This window comes from Nelusetta ayraudi, unplaced genomic scaffold (genome assembly GCF_046127955.1).
Source record: "Nelusetta ayraudi isolate G7.1 ecotype Tasmania unplaced genomic scaffold, CSIRO-AGI_Nayr_v1 ptg000074l, whole genome shotgun sequence".
Taxonomy (NCBI): Eukaryota; Metazoa; Chordata; class Actinopteri; order Tetraodontiformes; family Monacanthidae; genus Nelusetta; species Nelusetta ayraudi.
In genome coordinates, this window is record NW_027466124.1 from 352,718 (window position 1) to 372,500 (window position 19,783).

General features: G+C 44.2%; 6 protein-coding genes across 8 annotated transcripts in view; 3 read left to right on the top strand and 3 right to left on the bottom strand.

The window, feature by feature from the left end:
• Window positions 1–1,758: 1,758 nt before the first annotated feature.
• On the top strand, window positions 1,759–5,059 carry LOC142899579 (sodium channel regulatory subunit beta-1). 2 transcript variants are annotated; one of them, XM_076043229.1, is made up of 6 exons: window positions 1,759–1,801; window positions 2,010–2,104; window positions 3,094–3,260; window positions 3,591–3,825; window positions 4,360–4,519; window positions 4,694–5,059. In XM_076043229.1, exons 2-6 carry the CDS (start codon window positions 2,062–2,064, stop codon window positions 4,743–4,745), a joined length of 657 nt encoding a protein of 218 aa, XP_075899344.1. In that variant the 5' UTR covers window positions 1,759–1,801; window positions 2,010–2,061; the 3' UTR covers window positions 4,746–5,059. The 2 variants fall into 2 exon arrangements, with proteins under 2 accessions (XP_075899344.1, XP_075899343.1); XM_076043228.1 differs by having other exon boundaries at window positions 1,764–1,914.
• Window positions 5,060–6,405: 1,346 nt separating this feature from the next.
• LOC142899581 (potassium voltage-gated channel subfamily E member 1-like) lies at window positions 6,406–6,831 on the top strand. Its single transcript, XM_076043230.1, has one exon. It carries the CDS (start codon window positions 6,406–6,408, stop codon window positions 6,805–6,807), a length of 402 nt encoding a protein of 133 aa, XP_075899345.1. The 3' UTR covers window positions 6,808–6,831.
• A 44-nt stretch (window positions 6,832–6,875) lies between these two features.
• Window positions 6,876–9,630, bottom strand: dnajc28 (DnaJ (Hsp40) homolog, subfamily C, member 28). Its single transcript, XM_076043227.1, has 2 exons — window positions 9,429–9,630; window positions 6,876–8,584 (listed from the first exon to the last, which is right to left on the bottom strand). The coding sequence occupies exon 2, from the start codon at window positions 8,562–8,564 to the stop codon at window positions 7,413–7,415; it is 1,152 nt and encodes a 383-aa protein (XP_075899342.1). The 5' UTR covers window positions 8,565–8,584; window positions 9,429–9,630; the 3' UTR covers window positions 6,876–7,412.
• A 1,207-nt stretch (window positions 9,631–10,837) lies between these two features.
• On the bottom strand, window positions 10,838–12,498 carry pycard (PYD and CARD domain containing). Its single transcript, XM_076043268.1, has 3 exons — window positions 12,195–12,498; window positions 11,521–11,583; window positions 10,838–11,157 (listed from the first exon to the last, which is right to left on the bottom strand). The coding sequence occupies exons 1-3, from the start codon at window positions 12,445–12,447 to the stop codon at window positions 10,892–10,894; spliced, it is 582 nt and encodes a 193-aa protein (XP_075899383.1). The 5' UTR covers window positions 12,448–12,498; the 3' UTR covers window positions 10,838–10,891.
• A 244-nt stretch (window positions 12,499–12,742) lies between these two features.
• LOC142899569 (uncharacterized) lies at window positions 12,743–15,958 on the top strand. The gene is made up of 4 exons (XM_076043213.1): window positions 12,743–12,995; window positions 13,630–13,655; window positions 13,755–14,108; window positions 15,403–15,958. The coding sequence occupies exons 1-4, from the start codon at window positions 12,743–12,745 to the stop codon at window positions 15,568–15,570; spliced, it is 801 nt and encodes a 266-aa protein (XP_075899328.1). The 3' UTR covers window positions 15,571–15,958.
• Window positions 15,959–17,054: 1,096 nt separating this feature from the next.
• Window positions 17,055–19,783, bottom strand: part of etsrp (ETS1-related protein) — a 4,635-nt gene continuing 1,906 nt past the window's right edge. The window contains exons 3-8 of one of the 2 annotated variants that reach the window (XM_076043211.1): window positions 19,303–19,386; window positions 19,135–19,209; window positions 18,890–19,042; window positions 18,590–18,817; window positions 18,047–18,165; window positions 17,055–17,842 (exon numbers count right to left, since the gene is read on the bottom strand). In XM_076043211.1, coding sequence (XP_075899326.1) covers window positions 17,567–17,842; window positions 18,047–18,165; window positions 18,590–18,817; window positions 18,890–19,042; window positions 19,135–19,209; window positions 19,303–19,386 — 935 coding nt within the window. In that variant the 3' untranslated portion in view covers window positions 17,055–17,566. Of the gene's footprint in view, window positions 17,843–18,046; window positions 18,166–18,589; window positions 18,818–18,889; window positions 19,043–19,134; window positions 19,210–19,302; window positions 19,420–19,783 lie in introns of both variants that reach the window. The other variant, XM_076043210.1, reaches the window with a different exon arrangement.

A 19,783-nucleotide genomic window follows, 5' to 3' on the forward strand; every position in this document is an offset into this window, starting at 1 on the left:
TACTTGCCTGTCAGTTTGGACCTCCAGTCAGCAGCTGCTTCTGTATCCTTTCAAATCAATGGGACAGCATCACCATGACTTGGCAATTTCTAAATTATCTCCGAAGATTTACGAGGCATCCTGCGTCCTTTCACTCAGCGTCTCGCCTCCTACATGCAACCTCTTAGCTGGCTCCACTTCAACTGCACAGGCTGCTGTGTTGCGCACAAGCGCGCGCGCACACACACACACACACACACACACACACACACACACACACACACACACGCAAACGCGCGCGCGCACGCACACGCACGCGAGACACACTGTCCGGACGGACAAGAGGCAGCTCCAGGAGACGGGGAGTTGTGTTGCTGTGCACCACCACTCGCTGAATCCCCGACTGGAAACTCGATCTGCGCTAAAAATAAAATAAAACACCACCAACATAGCGAGGGAGGAGGTGTGTCACTCGCACTGCATGTGTGTGTGTGTGTGTGTGTGTGTGTGTGTGTGTGTGTGTGTGTGTGTGTGTGTGTGCGCGCGCGCGCGCGCTAGGTCAGGAGAGGATCAGCTCACCCCCCCCCCCCCCCCCCCCACACATACACACAACACAAAAACAGCTCTGGGTTTATCATATGTCAACATTTCCGTGAAGTCTCTAGGTGTGTGCGTGTCGTCCAAGGTCCCTCTGTAACCCTGTCACAGTCACACATGCGCCATTCTCAAGACTGTTGGAGCTCTCACACACACACACACAGATGTGTACACACATATGTCGGCATACCTTTTTTTTTCTTTCTTTCTTTTTTTTTTTTACAGAGATTATTATTCAGGCGAGCAAGAGACAAGGACTCTCGGTGGAACTCTGAGTTGTGATGCGTCTCCCATACTTGACACATGACAACATCCCTGACCTCTGCTTCAGCCAGGATAAACAAACACAACAGCTCAGGTCCTGCTAAGGTCCAGGGAAAGCCTGTTATTCCCCCACCAGAAGACACAGAAAAATCTATCTGTCGTTGGAGAAGGTCTTCCCCTTTAAAAGGTTGAAAACAAAACAAGTCAAAGAATTCATCACGTCAACACAAGCCCCGCCGGCGGCTGCGGAAGTGCAGGATCTCTGTCACAGCAGGCAGCGCTCAAGTGGAGGCCGTCACTCTGTGTCTGTTTAGGCAACCTTGACTTCGGAGGCCTTGTCCTCTGGAAGGATATACAGTAGAGTGGAAGAGTTGCCAGTTGCTTGATAGAGAGGTGATTTATGGTCAAAATAAATAAATAAATAAACACTAGATTGACATTTCTTTTTACATCACTGTTGACTGAGCAAATGTTTGCAAAATAGCTCTGGAGCCTAACATACTGATGAGTCATGCTTTTTCTCTTAACCTCAACAGCTCCACAGTATCACACCACAAGAGAATTTGTTTTGCAAAGCATTCCAGGAAAGGTTTTGCATGCTTGCCTAAACCTGTTTGTCCTTGACTGTAAAGAAAAGACATATTCATGATAACATTTAAAAAATAAATAAATAAAAAAATTAAAAAATTAAAAAGCCATTGCCACTGGTCATCGTCTAAAGTAGACTAATTGTAAGTAATATCAATGCAGGCATATGACATGAATGCATAGAAACATGGGGGTTGTCTCCCTCCTGGCAGTTCGAGACAAGATCAGGTCTCATCGACTCAAGTTTCCAGCTGGGTTCCCAACACTGCAGCGTCCGACTCTCCAGATTCTCATGCTCTAAATATAGGTGCCTTAAAGTTGGACTGGGCTGCGGGAAAGATTTAGCAGTTCGGTGAAGAAACGTGGACCTACGGTTTGTCTTTTTAAGTAACCGTGGTCTGAAGCTCTCGGTTCACTGTTATGTTTTTGTTTTTTGTCTGTCAAGTTGAAGGCTGTTGAGGCGTTAGCGGAGAGGCTGACCAAATGGTAGAGGGCGCTGCTTGGTCTCGAAGAACATTATTGAGGCATTAAGGGGTGACGTGCCAGTCATGTAATTTTCACACCAAGGCTATTTTCCACAGGTCAGGGTTCAAAATTCAGTATTCTGACCGGCCAAAGGCTCCTCCAGCAGAAATGATGCGCTGCTTGGGTGCTGTCATTCTCCTCAGTCTTTTTGGTGAGTTTTAACTGTGCATGACGCCACTTTTCAAGACCTTCCTGTTGTGTTTGGTGATGGAATCTATAGTTTGAGGCATAATAATAAAAAAAAAAACTCCTAAGTGAGCTGTGACTCTGATTTAAATTACTTCCGCTTCATAATTATTTCTTATTATTCTTAATGATTAATCATTCAAATTCATGAATGCTTATTGGCCTGTTCACTAACCAACAGTCTGATATTTTCAGTGCTTTATAAAAGAAGATTTGACTCTTTAAAATATTGTCACATACATGATAAGAAAAACATAATTTTATTACAACTAAAGAAAGTTTCAGTGTCACCAGTAAAATATGCAGGGCAATTTACATTAGAACATTAGAACATTAGAAAAAATTGCAGAAAATAATTACTTTCCTTAGAACCTATGCAACTATGCAACTTATGCAACTATGCAACTAAAGTGATGTATTGATTATTGAAAAATTAGATAAATTAGTGGTGAATAGGGAGGAAAATGCTCTTCCTTCACCCCGTCACTTCCCTCATATATCCCCTTCTTCTTCTTCTTCTTCTTCTTCTTCTTCTTCTTCTTCTTCTTCTTCTTCCAGGTTTTAAACTTTGTTTTAAGCCAGGCTAAGTTGGGGGTGTGGTTGAGCCGTAAGAGAAAGATAGTTGATGGGGCAGAGGTCGACCCCTCTGTCATCTGTAAAAAACTCATCCAGTCCAGGCTGCGCATTGATTTTATGTTTTACAGGAGGGCAGGGGACTTGGAGCTTTTCTGTGACATGTGGACTTTTAACAGTGCATTGTGTGCAGTGACAGAGGGGGAACTATTTTTTTAGCGACGTGCTTGTGTAAAAAACAACAAGAAAATTATCTATTTATTTATTTATTTATTTAGTTTGATTGATTGAATGGAAATGAGAGCGGCAAATAAATGTTATTTTTCAAAAATCAAAAAAAAAATCTTCTTCTTCTTCTTCTTCTTCTTCTTCTTCCTGCAGTGTGTGAGTCCCACGGCGGCTGTGCAGAGGTGGACTCACTGACTGAAGCAGTGGTGGGAGAAGGATTCCTGCTGGGCTGCATCTCCTGCAAGAATCGAGAGGAGGTCTCTGCCCGGGCCACCGTCGACTGGCACTTCAAACCGCCGGAAGAGGAGGAGTTCAGGCATGTGAGTCACACCGAGCCCACTCAAATCTGGAGAGTAACTATGTCCCGGTTTTCTTTTTCTTTTCTGCACCTCATGATCCACTGTTTTTCTTCTTTTTTTTTTTTAAATCGCCCCACATGAATCCTTGCATTGTTGTTACATTTATGAATTTCATATCTGAGGAAAGTGTGATTTCGACAGTACCTAACCCCCTGACCTGACCTCTAACCCCTAAACAATAGACTGCAAAATACAATATATTACATGTTTTTACCCTCCTAAAAAAATAAAATAAGATAAAACATAATATAACAAACGGTGTCCTTGTTAATCAACTGTGTATTTCCTCAGATTTTCCGTTATGACCACCCCACTGCTGACATAATCCATGAGGATTTCACTGGCCGGCTGCAGTGGCAGGGAACCCTGGCCAGAGACATCCAGATTGGAGCTATTTACCTGCACAACATCACCTTCAATGACACGGGGACGTACCGCTGCATATTCCACCGCACCTTCTTCTTTTCGCAGTACGAACAAGCGGTGGTGGTGCAGAAGGAGGTTGAGCTGAGTGTGGTGACTGAAGGTAAAGCACAGTACTGCAGTACAAATTGTATTTTTATTTTTTTTTTTAAAGGGACAGCCGCAAGTTTTGTCTGTGTATTTAGCAAAGTGCGTAAATCATCGGCATAAAACATCAGCGGAATTCAGCAGAACATCCCTCATGTGGTTGATATGTCATTTTTTAAAATTTAAATCATGTTAATGCTGTTGTTAATTTTATTACAAATTAACAACAGCATTAACATGATTTATTTTGAGATACATAACCACTATAATACATTACATAACTATATTAATACAGAATGAACAGAAATGTGTTGCTTTCCAACATAGAAAAAGAATTAGACTGCCTTATCTTTGGCAAGACACATATATTGAGCAAAATTAAACAAACACTCATGGAGTTACATTGAAATAAAATGTTCTGGATTTTATGTTTAATGTCAACAACTTCACATGAAACGCTTTGCTGAGATCATTTCAAAACCTCAAGCAGCCTGACCTGGCATGGTCGAAGCCGACGTGACTCATAATTCAGCGGCTATGTCCTCCACAGCGACACCGGAGCTGACGGCGGTGATTTCCAAGATAATGATGTACGTGCTGATCGTCATCCTGCAGCTGTGGCTCATCGGGATTCTGGTTTACTGCTACAAGAAGACGGCAGCAGAGCAGGAGGCCCGGGAGGCACGGCAAGCTCTCAAGGCCCAGGCAGAGTGAGTGATAAGCTTTAATGAAGAAGGCTTCGTTATCCGTCTCCGGTATATATATGTATATAATTTTTTTCAGAGATATCAAATGAATTGTTGACTGGATTGTCGATTGATTGAAAAAAAGAGTGTCGACCCACCTCCAGCATGTTCTGACCCTATCCTGTTTGCGTCCACCAGGCTGGAAGAGCATCTCTGTAACAGTGAAGAAGGTGAAGCTGATGCACCATGATTCTGACAATATGGAGACGTGTCAGCCGCAGAAGTGGGGTTTGTAGATTTGTACATAGGGCTTTTGGTACATAGATTATCGGTTCGTCATTTATTTAATCATTCTCTTGCAGATAGAATGTGGGTCTGATGACTGAAACAGTGTTTAATGTGTAAAATGATTAAGTGACTGACACCTCTCCACTTCAAAAGTAATTTCTAGTGTAATGCGACTTGCAATCCCCTCTTTGTTTAGAAAGAAAAAGTTTCGTATTTTGGATTGCTCAGTACGTAAATGGATGAATGAATAAAAATGCAAGCAACACACCTGCAGAATTCCGTTGGTTTTGGTGTCATTTGAAAATTGAAAAATTAAAACAAAAAACAAAGAAATAATCATGAAGAATACAGAAAAGTCTCTCCCATCCTCGAATATACAATATGTTTCCCCATGTCATAACAAACATCAAACATGTGGAACCATTCATGGGTTCTACTTGAATGCAAAATCCATGTAGTGAGGAACCTGACTCTTAACTAGCTTCAGCTTCCTTATAGCTTCACTACAGCAGGGAACACAAACACACATACATGCTTCCTGTTGACGGTGAGTTAAAGGACACTTGGAGGAGCCGTGTAGTAATTTAATCTGGACTGGTCTGAGCTGCAGACTGTCGACGCTGCTCTCCCTCTAAAGGCAGCTTTGTTCTGCTGCATGCTGCGCTGCAGCTGTCACATACACATTTCTGAGACCAGTTATGCAATATTCATTCTGACTAAAATAAAAAAAAAATATGGATTTGTTGTGTCTAATGACTCTCAATAAATCAGTAAAATCATCTTTCAGCTGTGTATTACAGCTGTCTCCACCATAGACGGCAGCTCTCGTAGTCTCATACAAGCTGAAGCGCTGTCTCCTACCTTGACATTGGCCTGCGACCTCCTGGTTTCATTAAACGTGTTGACGTGTTGAACATGCCGGATGACTCTGACTGACCGTGAAGGAGGGGACGCCGTGACTGCATGCGCCTCTATTTAAGGTGTACTTGGTGGACTTGCTCCTTCTTCTGCCACTGGAGGCAAAAAACATGCGACGTGGTCAATAACTGCAGATGCCACCAGCAGACACATGTGAGGTGCTTGAGGGGTAGGTCTTTTTTCAGCTGAGCTTTATATGGTGTACAGTGTTACAGTTCTTTAACTTCCTTGTAAAGCTGAAGATCACATTAACAGAAACAGGGTTGTGGTCAAAGACAGGAATCTACAGGTATGTTGTTGTTGTTTTTTTTTTAATTAAGTAAATGATAGACTGTAATTAATTGTTGAAAAGTGTTTGAGTTCTTATTTTGAGATGCAAAACTTGTATGTTTGGTAAAGAGCAGTAGAAATATCAATTGGGTTTTTGTTTTTTTCCTCTTGGAAACGTGGAAGTTAAATTTTATCAGGAAGCGAAATTGCCGCAAGAGGTGGCTAAAGATGCTGTTTTCTGGACAGCCAAATTCTCGAATTCAATTATGAAACTGTTTTACTGAAAGGAAAATGAGGACATGAAACTGCTCATACTAACATATGGGACCTTTAAACATGAATTTGAATGATTAGGTTTTGAGTGACTAAAAGTTTTTCATTCAAATATTTTCCCCTGCTACTGCAGTTCAATCAGCCACCAGCAGAGGTCAGCCATGTCACACGTCAACGCCACTGAGCTGCAGTCCCTGCTGCTCTCCTTCCTGCAGCACTGCCTGAACAGAACAGCGGCGGTGCCTGCAGCAGTACCTCTGAACTACACTACCCAGCAGGCCGTGCACCACAGAGTCCCTGCTCAGTCCCAGGGCATGATGTACATCTTGCTGGTGGTCGGCCTGTTCAGCTTCTTCACGTTTGGAATTATGCTCAGTTACATTCGCTCCAAGAAACTGGAAAACTCGCATGATCCGTACCACCAGTACATCGCCCACGACTGGACCAGGGTGATGACTCCGTCCAGGGCCGTGGCCCAAGCTCTACAGGGGGTTGGAGGGGCCAGACGCAAGGATCCCGTGGTCATCTGCAACCCTGCAGCCAGCGATTCCACATTGCAATGACACGTTCAGCCAATCAAATGCAAAAATGCTATTTGGGATTTGGGACAAACTCTTGCAGCACAAAGATGTTTAATTTTTTTGACTTTTAATGTCACTTAGCAAACATGATTACAGTGTGTCGGATCATGCATTTCACTTAGGAGGCCGGGGGGGAGGGGGGGGGGCATAATTTCCTGATATGATTGTTGTTGTGCAATGAGGATTATTTGATGCTGGTCCATTAGCTAAAGTAATAACTAGGGATGTTACAATATCAAAATCTTATGGAATGTATATATGTCTACACACACACACATATATATATATACACACACATATAACTGAATGCTTTGTTCGTCTATGTGTGCGTGTGAGTTGCGTGAAAAGGAACTGGTGGTTAAGTAACTGCAGTTGACAGAACGAAACCATCCTGTGTCTATGAGGACACTGAGTCCACAATACCAAGAGATTCATGATACTGTTACATCCCTAGGAATAGCAGCAAAACGAGGGAAGTGTTGCCACCGTCCCCCCAACTTTGATCTAGCCTGAGAATAAAAATGTTGCCTCACTGTCCACTAGGATTAGCGACAATAAAGCAAAAACAAACAGCCGGCAGATTTCAATCACAGTCTCAGCAGTTTCTTCATCCAAGACGTGAAACCCTGCGGGCTATTTCGAGGCCTGCTCACCACGTTGGCTCTTTTCTTCTCTTCCTTGCGCCTCTCCCTCTCCCTCTCTCGCTCCCTCTGCCGGTCCAGCCTGTGCTGGCGGGCGGCCTTCACGGCGCGCTCCGCCTCCCGCGACATCCTGAAGTGCACCATCTGCATGTTGAGCATCGGCACAATCAGGTTGTAATTGTCCACCAACTTGTTCAGCTTTGCCAGCTCCTCCTCCATGGACCCGCAGAGCTCCTCCCACTGGCTCTGCTCCTTGGGAGTCATTGGCTCGCCGAGTCGCGTTCTCCCCTCCACCAGCTTGCCCCTGATGTGGGCGACGGCCTCCCGGATGTCCCGTTGCGTGACAACCCACGGTGGCTGGTAACCGTTGTCTATGAGGATGCGGTTGAGGTTGTGCGTCATGGGATCGGCGTAAGGATTGTGTTCGAACTTGTTGAGGGGTTTCCCAGCTCCGCTCAGGTTCCGGAAATCCCCGCGAGCCATGGATTCCTGGATCAGGTCCTCCACAAGTCGCTCCACAGCCTGGGTGATCTTGATCTTGCGGCTACGCTGGCGCATATCACGCTCCACCAGCGCCCCCTCTGCAGCAGCCGCCCTCTCGTGTTCTCTCTGTCGGTAGTCCAGAACCTTCTCGGTGGCCCGGTCCACGCGAATCTGCCTGTACTGCCGCTCACGCTGGAAGGGCGTACCCGACCCCACGCCTTCGTAGTTAAGGTACTGTCTGTGCGCCACTGCCGTTCCTCTGGCCTCCTCATCTTCCACTGCCTTCGCCCCAACTTCCCTGGTCTTGCTCTGATACACCAGCACCGCCCTGTAAGCCTCTTCGACCTGGGCGAACAATCCCGCGTCTGCGGTCGGAGCGCCACAATCAGGGTGGTAGAGTTTGGCAAGGCGCAGGTAAGCCTCTTTCACCTGCGCCGGGCTGCTGTCTCCCCGATCCGGGAGCTGCAGAAGCCGGTAGCTCTCCTGGAGGCTGCGGGTGATCTGCGGAGCCGAGCTGAAGGCTCTGAGCAGCGGAGAGCGTTGGGACAGGATGAGGAGAAAACGGCCATTGCAAAAGACACTCGGGGAAACCAGGAGGTGAGAGAGACAGCTCATGTCCAGCACTCTGCAACGGACTTTAAAAGAGAAGGGGGAGTCATTTAAAATGGCCAAAGACAAAGTTTTTGCCTTGGAATAACACTACCACGTGGCGATGATGAGTTAGTGTCAGGATTGCAGCTTTCTCTTCTTTAAACCAGGGTTTGCAAACCGCTTTTGCTTCGAGATGTTGGCAGTTTTTTTCCTGCACTTGATGGTGCTGACACAATTTCTTCAACTAGTAGGACATTGGTTCAAACAATAAAAGAAAAGACAAATAAAACATATGAATATAGAATCTCTTTCTTTCTTTAATAGGCACTACATAGGAACAAGTAGTGATTTTACCAATTACCTGAAAGGCAACACTGGAGGAAAGGTGTACGTAACTGTGAGCAGACAATTTATACCAGAAGAAATGTTGCGAAGCTACGGTTATCTCTGAACTGTTGACATTATAAAAACTGGGCAGAAGAAGGCTGACAACAATTATCGTACGTCACGACTTGCAATATTCGGGATGTATGGTGGTTTACACACCTTGGAGTCCCGTAAACGTAGCTCTATTTAAAAATAAATAAATAACAGAACATAAGAAGAAATAGAGAGCAAACTAAGTGACTCAAATATTGTTGTTGTTGTTGTTGTTGATGATGTTTTAAAATCTACATAAAGATTTGATATCTTATAACCAGGTCACTGAGCCGGTTAGTTAGCAATTGTGCTAATCCACTGCTAACACACACACACACACACACACACACACACACACACACGCTGTGAACAACTTGAAGACTTCCGGTTGCAAAAAGACCGATGGCTCATGAATGTAAAACATAAAACATTAAAAAAAAAAAAATGAGTAAGAAAAAAATAGGTCACCTTCTGGCACTCAGCTGTCCTCTCCACACCGGCTGCGGTTGTTGTTGTTTTAGACGTGTTTTTCTTCGTCATCTGTAATGTCATGTCACCACAGTCACTTTACCGCCCTCTGCAGTTCGCCCGTCGGCAGGTCAGCAATTTCAACAGAAAACGATGTCAATTTGTGAATTATAATTGGGGCTGAGCCCGACAAACGATGGGGCTCGAACGCGCTTCGAGGTACGTCTTTGGCAAGGGGGAAAGACCCATTATTATTATCATTATTATTATTATTATTATTATTAGTAGTAGTAGTAGTAGTAGTAGTAGTAGTAGTAGTCTGCCTGCAGGTTAAATAAAAATAATTAAATAGAAGTTTAATTATGAATACAAAATATCATCTTATGACATTTGACATATGACATGTCGAGTACTTCATATCCAGCACCAATCTCCTATTTGAAGAATGTGAATCCTGAAAGTTGGTTAAAATAAGCATGCCATTAAAGTATTTTTTCTGACTTTATGGTTGTAGTTTAATATGCTTGTACTTGTATTTGTAAGCATATAAAAATACAAAGGGAAGGGAATGGGGAAAAAAGGGCAAATTGTGCCTTTTCTTTGCTTTGTTAATGGATCCCAAGCAAGGAATACCTCTGCATCACTGGCTGCCATGGGCATGAAATAAGACAAACTCCTGATGTGGCCCCCATTCTCTCCCAACCTCAACCCTATTGAGAACCTTTGGAGCATCCTCAAGCAAAAAAAAAAAAAAGCAACATCTATGCGGGTGGGAGACAGTTCACATCCAAACAGCAACTCTGGGAGTTCTTTGCAGGATTTTGACATCCTGCAAAGAAATTCAAGCAGAAACTCTGCACAAACTCACAAGTTCAATGGATGAAAGAATTGTGAAGCTCCTATCAAATAAGGAGTCCTATGTTAAAATGTAACTTGACCTGTCAAGATGCTTTGATTGAAATAGCTTTTGATTTTCAGTGAATATGACCTGCTATTTCTTCTAATTTAATAAATGACCATTTTCAGTTCTTTACAACAATGACATGGTTTGAAACTGTTGTGCATAAAAATTTGGAACAGTCCATTTTAAGGCATTTAAAGTTTTTATTTTTGATCATTTGGGATGTTTTTTCACTAACATTCGAATTGTACTCTAAAGGTTGATAACTGGAAAATGATGATGACTTCATTTATATTGACTATTTAGGCAAATCAGAGAAAAATATCATTTGCATAATAATTTGGAACGCAGTGTAAACGAGAGAAAGCATCATTTTGTACATATTTCGACTTTTGCCAAAAAAAAAACAATTATGTCAGAATAACAAATCACTTGGAGGCGGGAGGAGAATCACTTGCTAGCAGTGACTTACTACTACTAGCCACTTAAAACATGCAAAAATATTTAGTTTTCATTTGAATGGAATTATTCGGTCTAAGAAAAACACACATCATCACAATGTTTATCTCAGTCCCTCAAGGTGCTTCACGAGCCTTGGCTCTTTTTCCTTCAGGGCTTTGTAGAAGATATCCTTGCTCTCTGTGATCCCTTCCGGGCCTAAGATGCGGAACAGCTCCCTCATCTGTTCCTGGACCACAGACTTAGCCAAGATTCTATTATAGCCCTCCTGTTGAATGACTTTCTCGCCGAGGAGCATATCCAAAATGGGCTCCAGGTAGGGCACCCCCTGAATCAGCTCTTCCCTGCGGATATCCACGAAGTGTCTGTCTGAAAGGGAGACAAAAACAAAATGCTGAAAACGACTGATTTGTAACTGGTTTCATTCAAAGACAATAAACTGGTTACAACATCACTCCTGCTCCCAGCATTGACTGTGCAGTATAAAAAAGCTGAGCAAGACCACCGATGCCTAAAAGATATCAAGAGATTTTTTAAGTCAGTTTTGTCTAAAAGAAGCATTTTTAACCTTCGCACAGCAAGACGTTATTGGTGGTGGCATGATACACAGTGTAGCACAGATGATCCGTTTGCCAATTATAAAAAGTCTAACATGAGCCACTTCAAGCAAAACCATGTATGGACATCATCATCATCATCATCATCATCATGACGTCTTAATCTGGAACTGACCGTTGTTGGCAGCTGCTCTGTGTCCATCGAATCCCATGTGCCCATTTCTCTTGGCCCTTGATTCTGAGGAAAGAAGAAACACAAGAGCCCATTACAGCAAAGTCGCACATTCTGTGGGTGTTTCACGGCTCACATAAAGCAGTATAACATACATCAAATACAAAAAGGAAAATGGAAATGCAGATTTATGTAAATGTATATTCTCTCTCTGTGTATATATCCATTTGTACATATATATGTATACATAAACACATATAGAGAGAATAAATTAGAAATATGTGCTTTCATTTCCATTTTTGTGTAGATGTTACATTGTCCTGTTACATGGTAATTAATAATTAATACACACACACACACACACACACACACACACACACACACACACACACACACACAGTCTTTTGTTTTTTATCAATGCGTCTTCTCCACTTAAAGTCCTTTTTTTTTAACTTGTGGTTATCTTTTTCTTTTTGTGTGTATTTATCTTATTCTTTTTCTTGAATAGTTCATCTGTTTATTATTTGAATTAGTTCATTATTGGATAATAATAATAATAATAACTACAGACTCAAACTAGGAAAACCGAAGTACACGGAAGTACGGAAGTACAGAAGTGAAAGTATCCTACAGTATCCCAGGCGAGGTGGCTAAAGTAGCGTGTCAGAAATGCTCACCGAGTCCGCTTGCTTCTTCGTTGCATTTGATCTTTTCCAGCGTCTCAATGGTCACCAGAAGTCCTTTGTCCTCGCGGAAGGTCGAAACGATCGCATCTGTCACTGCAAAGACGCTCTTCCCCTCCACTTTGCTGCGCGGTATCCGCGGATCTTCGCGTCGATCCAGAAGCTGGAGGATGAACTTCTCCAGGTTCCGCTGGCTGAGATCCTCCAGGGCCTCACATATCAGCATCTTGATTGTCATGGCAGCCATTTCTTGTGTAAAGTTACTGCAACGTACGTTTCAAATGTTCTGGTAGAGAGAGAGAGAGGTCGAGCCCAGATGTTGAGGGCGGGGCAAGGGGGGCGGAAGGAAACCCTATCTGGCATCTGATTCGTTAGTAGTGGGATGAGAAGGTCTGCCTCGCCAATCATAGGTCTCCATGTCGACGGCACCGCCTTGAGCGCCATTTGTGAATATGTGGGAGGGGTTTTGCGCCAGGTATCCTCTTCCATTTTAGGACTTTTATTTGACAACTTATTTAGGTCGATCTGAAAACATACGAATGATGAGTCGTGCAACGGCTAAAAGTGCCATCGCGGAGGCGCTTCGGCTCCTGAGCAGAGATCACCTTCAAAAGTTCTGCTTCTTCCTGCACGACCGGCGCGAGGACCCGCGCGTCACACGCACCGATTTGGGCGATGGAAGTGTCGAGACCATCTCGGACATGCTGGTGTCAAAATTCTCCGCGGCCGGAGCGGTGGGGGTCACAATGGACCTTCTGCGGAGTCTGACGTACAACAGCGCGGCAGACGTGTTGGGTGAGTGTGTTGTTTTCCATCAGAGACAGGCTTTCCGCGATCGCGGCGCGCCGCAACACTTTGAGAATGTTTTTTTTCCTCCCCTCAAACCATGTTGTAACAAACGCCCATTTGCCGCTACTCACAGTCACTATTGCCTGCCTGACGTTGCTGCGGCGCGCGAAAGAGGGAGAGAGCAGAGACATCATTGGGAAATAGAGGGAGGGAGAGAAGAGGGTGAAAGAAAGTTTAGACGCTGAAAAGGTCACTTAAATCAAGAAAATGTTTCTTATTGGACAAGGATATTCGCAAAAGTTAAGTCCACACAAAACACAGAACGGCAGCAGTATATGAATGTATATATTACGAATTGTAACGGTCGGTTGGACAGTGTTCTCGTGGTTATGTACTGTTGGCTGTTTTATTTGTTGTTGAGGAGTTGGTGAACTTTGTCCCGTGAAGGCAACATGAGATTATATTGGGAGGGGATTTGTTACGCGTTAGTCTACGTAACAAATCAGCAATACAATTCAGCAATAAAGCAAGAAACTTGCGGACGTCTCCACGCGTCTGAGGGGGACATTGTTCTCGAACAAAACCAAAATGAAATTTAAGACGGGAGTTTAATTCTGCTGTCTGTCACGTTTCTCCTCAGAATCAAGAACTAAAGCTCTCATTGATGTGAGTACAGCTGGGCTTCAGACGGCTCTTCATTGGTTTTTGTTCTTGTTTTTTAGTATGCGCCTTGTTATTAAAACTATTCTTCCTCCTGGTCATTAGGAAGGAGTTCCCACCTTTCGTAGGACCTCAGCTGGGGAGCTGGACGTCGGGCCCTCCCAAGAGGCTCTGAGACGACGGATTCCCATGCGGAACAGCTTGATCCCTGCAAAGACAGCCCAGGAGGTGGAGGCCGAGGCCATGGAGTGCGTTCGCTCTGAGGGCGGCAGCCCCGATGGGGACAGTACTGCCCTGGTTCTGAGCAGGTACACGCTTCAGTTTGGCCAGTACAGAGGTCAAACCTTCAAGTGGCTGTTGGAGAACGATTTACAATATTCCGCCTACATCATCACTGGCCATGAGAGCGAAGAACCCCGGCATCAGAGGCAGACCCCAGACCCTCTGATGGACAACAAGGTGCTTTTCCTCAGCCACGTCTGCTATTCTCACTGGCTTTACTGGACTCTCACAACCTTCAGGCCTCCAGTTCAGTTAATAGAGCACTAATAGGGATTTATTGATAGGACCAGTTTTTGTCACACACAGGCAGACAGACAAAGACAAAGGCAACATGCACACACTGCAGGACTACACCTAATACACGCCCGCTGCTCTTTACAGCACATGTTGTTACCTTGCAGAGTTCAAATGTTGATCTGGATTTGAATGGGAAAAAAGAAACATCTTGCAGTGACTAGGAAGGCTTACAGTTCAGAATGTTGGTGTAACCCGGCCCGCGTCGGTGACTGTGCCTCTCCACGCCCGGAGACTCTGCGTTGTGTGTGGTGTATGTTCGGGGGTGTATAGGAGGAACGAGGCGGCTCCACCGTATGGTATAATGAAGAACATTACAATTAACATCAAACAAATAATATTAACAAAACATTCACAGTATGCCTACAGCATCGAAATCGCCCATAGCCAATGCTGTAGCTACGCTCAAAGCTAGTGAGAGATTGTGACTGACATCCTCACATAAAACACACAGGCAAAAAAAAAAAAGGACCCGTTCGACTTTGAACATCTCACCAGACATCACGCACACCCCAGTGCCATATGCACACACAATAGTGAAACTCACACCGCAAGGAAGAAAACAGCGTTAGCTCATCACCCAGCACCATTTACGGCGCTTACCTTATGAAATTACAAACAACATTAAAATTAACATGACCAAGTAGCCCCCCAAGGACCATTCGAAAAATTGCACAGCTTGTTGAGCTGCGTCTAAAATTCAATTTTATCCAACCTTGTTAAGTCATTTTTGATAATTATTTGGAACTCATGAGCTTGATAAATGTCTTCACATAGAAGAGTATCATTAATTATAATATATAACTCAGAGAGTTTGTTATTTCAGGAGAATCTAGCAAACTGGTAGCCCTTCATACGGCTCAGGACCCATGAAGTAGCTCTCAGTGTCAAAAAGGTTGGTGACCCTTGTGCTAGACCCTAGGGCGAAGAAAAAAATATCAGGGCGCCCTCCCTTGGCTTAGTTAGGCAACTGCCCGACATTGGGATGGAAGTTTTTTAAGACAATCAAAATAAATCAAATAGCAAAACATTTGCATACACCATAGAGTAATGGCATCACTGCAAAAAGACAATGATACCAAAAGGGCCAGTGTACAGGTGAGCTGAATGTTGTGTTGATGAAATTGCTTACAAAGTGCATTAATGATGACAATAAATCCCTTTCTCTCTTCCCAAGGACTCCTTGAGGAAGTATGCAATAGCGCACCGTGCATTCAGAAAGGTCAGATCTCTTGAACTGGCCCAAAATGGAAAGGCTCTTGTTGGTTTTGGCAAATACAAAGATGTCAAACTCAGGGAGTTGTACCAGGACCCTGACAGACGCAGGTATTTGAAAGAGAAATGAAAGAGAAGTGTCTCAGTTGGCCAGCAGACATTAATCTCCTCTTTGTTCCAGCTACGTCGGCTATCTCCGGTGTAACGAGTCGACCTGTGTCCCAGGATCCCTGATGGAAGTTGCTATTGATTACATTTTGGATTGTGATCAACGCGGTGCATCCGCTGGCCACGCCCCCACTCGTCACAGATATCCGACCAGAGGCAGGAACCGCCAACAGACCAGGCACCAGCCCATGAGGTTTGTGTTGTGCCTTACAAAAGATTTTTTCAGCTTGTGTTGCCAAACACACGACTCTTCATCTTTTATTTCATTGTAAATGACTTAGCAGGACAATTGCACTTTTTTACAATACCGTTTTAGCACTAAAAATGGCTTGAATATGGAGTTCTTATGTCATTCTCAACCAACCAACAACAAGTAAAAACTGGTCAAAGCAGATGAGCGCCCTGTGAAGTGTGGATCTGCTCTAGGTTTCTTCCCACAGGGTAGCTTTTCCTGGCCACTGTCGCACCTTGCTTGCTGCTCTGGGGGCCCAGTTGGTTTTCACCTGATTGTACAAAGCGCTTTGAGACACCTTACGCTGTACAAATTAAAGTTGATTGATTGAGTTGATTAAAAGTTGGCTAACTCAGGTTTCCTCTTCTTCAGCAGGTCCAGGCGTGTGAACCTGAGATGAAGAACACTCTCCCGGTGGTGAATGACTCCGAGAAGTTAATGCTGACAGTTATTGAGTATCTTAACGATTTTCTTTTTTAATTATACTGAAATAATTTCAATGCATTTTGAAGAGCAGAAACCCTTGAGAATGTTTCTTTTCCCTCTTGTGTGTATAACTTTATCTTAATTTAGTGCAATCTTCGCTTCCTGATTGATCCTGTGTTTCCGTTTCTTGGCCTTTGATTGGTGTGGTGGTAGCGAGCTCCTTCGTCATTTGCTCTGCCAGACAGGCAGGCAGCTTCGATCAGCCACCGACCTTATTGAAGCCTGCGGAATCCCCTTGCAAGCGCTGCTGTCTTGCTCTTCAGGGCACTTTGATATTGTTGTTGTATGACCAATATTATTTCTGAAAGTAAGTTAAAACTAAGCTAAAAAAAAAAAATGATGGATGAAATGCAGCTATTTTATGACTTATTCACTATTAATATATTTTCAAGTTCCGTGGGCCGGGTTAAAAAGCTTAACAGGCCGCATTTGGCCCCTGGGTCGTAGTTTGCCCACCCCTGGTTTAGACTCTAAACCTCTGGTATTTTTCTGTTTGGTAAGGGAAGTGAGGCTTTATTTTCATGTTTTCTTTTGAGATAATCAACACTAAAACTAAATGTGTTATTTTATTTTTCAAATTTTTCATTTCACTGCATCATGTGGTCATGTTACATTGTAGTTTTGCCTCTGCTGTATTTGTGTTTAAAAGTGGATACAATAAAACCATTATTTTTCCACTTTACCCTGTACCATCTTACTGCACAGACAAGCTGGGCGCACCACAAATCTTGAAACTCTGTACATTTTATTTACACAAAGCAGTCAACACATCATCAGGCAGCCGCTCAGACTTTGCCAGAGAGCATCGGAACAACAACAGAGGTAGACACAGAGTTTTGTGTTTAAAAAAAAAAAAAGTACACTTATAAATGCACAAAACTCTACATGACAGTCGTATACACATTTTTTACACATCACTTTCTTTTGAAAAGCATATCAAGAAAAGATTTTTAGTATAAAAAAACCCTTGGCCCCCCTTTTTTAGTGCTTAGGATGTCTGCTGCATTTATTTACACCTGAGGTAACAGAACTTTGTGATGGACAACTTGTACTTTGCAGGACTTGCGTTGAAACGTGAAGCAATGTGCCTAACACGCGCGTGGATCGTCACTTATTATTCTCCGCCAGACATGGAGCATTTCAAAGTTGTCTGGTTGTCTCGACAATGGATCGCGATGGACAACGCCGCCGCCGCGAGGACGCCAAAGGTCAGACAGTTTTGTCCCCTGGGAACGCTCTCCTACTGCGATGCCCACGTTTCGCTGCTGTGGTCCGACGTCGCCCCAGCCTGACACTGCCACGACTCCGTGTTGGTGGGCGGAACGTTCATACTGGTCAGCACCTCCTGGGCCGTCTTTCCCAGCATGCCCTGCACGTCGCAGACAAAGCGGTAGACGTAGCGTTTGCCGGCCGTCTTGTGGATGATGTTCTTGTGGTAGTAGTAGCGCAGGCCTCGGCTCAGCTTCTCGTAGTTCATCTTGGGTTTGTTCTTGCACTGGCCCCAGCGCTTGGCCACCTGCAGGGGTCGAAATAAAACACGGTGTTGGACTTGAGGATTTAAATTAAAAAAAAAAAAAAAAAAGGACTTTAAGTGGAGAAGACGCATTGATAAAAAACAAAAGACTGTGTGTGTGTGTGTGTGTGTGTGTGTGTGTGTGTGTGTGTGTGTGTGTGTGTGTGTGTGAGAGAGAGAGAGAAGGACTGCGTTCCGGATCCTCACCTCTGTGGGGTCGGACATCTTGAACTCCCAGCCGTCTCCAGTCCAGCAGATGAAAGTTCGGCAGGCCGAGTCCAGAAGTAGCTCCAGTAAAAACTGCCACAGCTGGATTGGACCAGAGCCTGAACGGACAGACAGAGAGAGGGAAATCCATGAGCACGTTAATTTGATTTGTCACATGTCAGCAATTTTTTTTAAGAGAACCAATAAGTGCTTATTCAAATTAACAAATTCAATTTATGATGTATATTTCAAGTCACAAGAACAGAAAAAGAAAGGTGGACTATCGCCATCATTTCAGTATTTTAAAAAAAAAGAATAATCCAGGAAGTAGAAAGAGACTGGCATGGAGGTTGTTGTTGGGCAGTTGTTTTTAGGGGGATATATATATTACAATACAATACATTACATATATTACATGATGACTAAAAATATATATTCCAATTTCTATCCCAATAAAAATATTCCAAGACGTCATTTTCGATGACGTCTTGAAAGAACAAAGAAACACAACTCAATGACGAAGATAATTACTAAAAATCGGACCTGGATATGCTGACATCGCCGTGACGTGGCCCTCCCTGTCCGGCCTTTGTGGATGGGCGTTTTTCCGTTTGGCCACACGGGGGCAGTATTGCTCGGGGGTATCCGAGGGGCAGGATGCCAGAGGCGGGTGTGGCTGAGGAGCGGTGAAGCCTGGCGTGGAGTACTGAGGCCAGAAGGAGGGCGGCTGCCTCTGCCCGTCAGAGCCGTAGTAGCCCTGCTCTGACTCCCCTGGAAGCAGACGGGAAGATTACACACCTGCAAACCTGCCAGAGTGAAGTATTGAAATGTGAGTGGTCGTACCCGGTAGTGTACCGGCTCCTTTGCCAGCCAGAAAGGGGCTGTGGCTGCCTTCCATGGATGGGCTGAACTGTCCATTCTGGGCCACCGCCAGGCTCTGGTACGGCTGCGTAGAATCCTGGAATCCGCTCTGCGGCTGTTCGACCGTCAGAGCGCCTGCAAAAGGATAAATCAGGAGAAAATATAATTAACCGACCCCCTCCTCTTTGTCCGGTTGCACTGCAAAACGGTGTGAGTCAGAGGCCCACCTTGTGGGTAGGAGGCCCACCAGTTAAACTCCTGGAAGGAGTCCAGTTGGAAGAGGCCGCTGTCGCTGGTGCTCACTGAGGAGGAAAAAAATGGTCATGGTCATGACGCCCAAATCCACAACTTATTATCGGAGTAGTTTTTTATTTTTTTTTACGTGGATGTTTTACCTTTGTCGTAGGGTTGCAAAGCCTTTGGCGGCTCGGGGAAGCTGTTCTCGGTGACGTACTGCTGCTGTGCGGGCACTTTGCTGTCTAACAGAAAAGACAGGTCTTCACCAATGTAGTCTGGAGGTTAAACACAGCACAGACAGACGGCGTCACAAGGAGAGGACGGAGTCAGGAGAGAGGCACACGTTTCAGCTCGACACTTCACTTCTTACGCATTCGCTAGTGTTTTTTAAAATTACAACAAACATATTTTGCTTTGTTTGTTAGACTTTTTAAGCAGAGTTTGGCGCCAAAACATGCACCTCTGGATATTACCCCTCTGCGATGTCACAAAGGTCATTGACGCCTTTTCCAGATTAGTTAAAAAAAACAAAAAAAAACAACTACAACAACAATACTACGAGCTGGGTGTTGGCTGCTCAAAGATGCCTTGGTTTTAATTCCTTTTACATGTGGAAGCTCCTACACAACATCAAGTTCA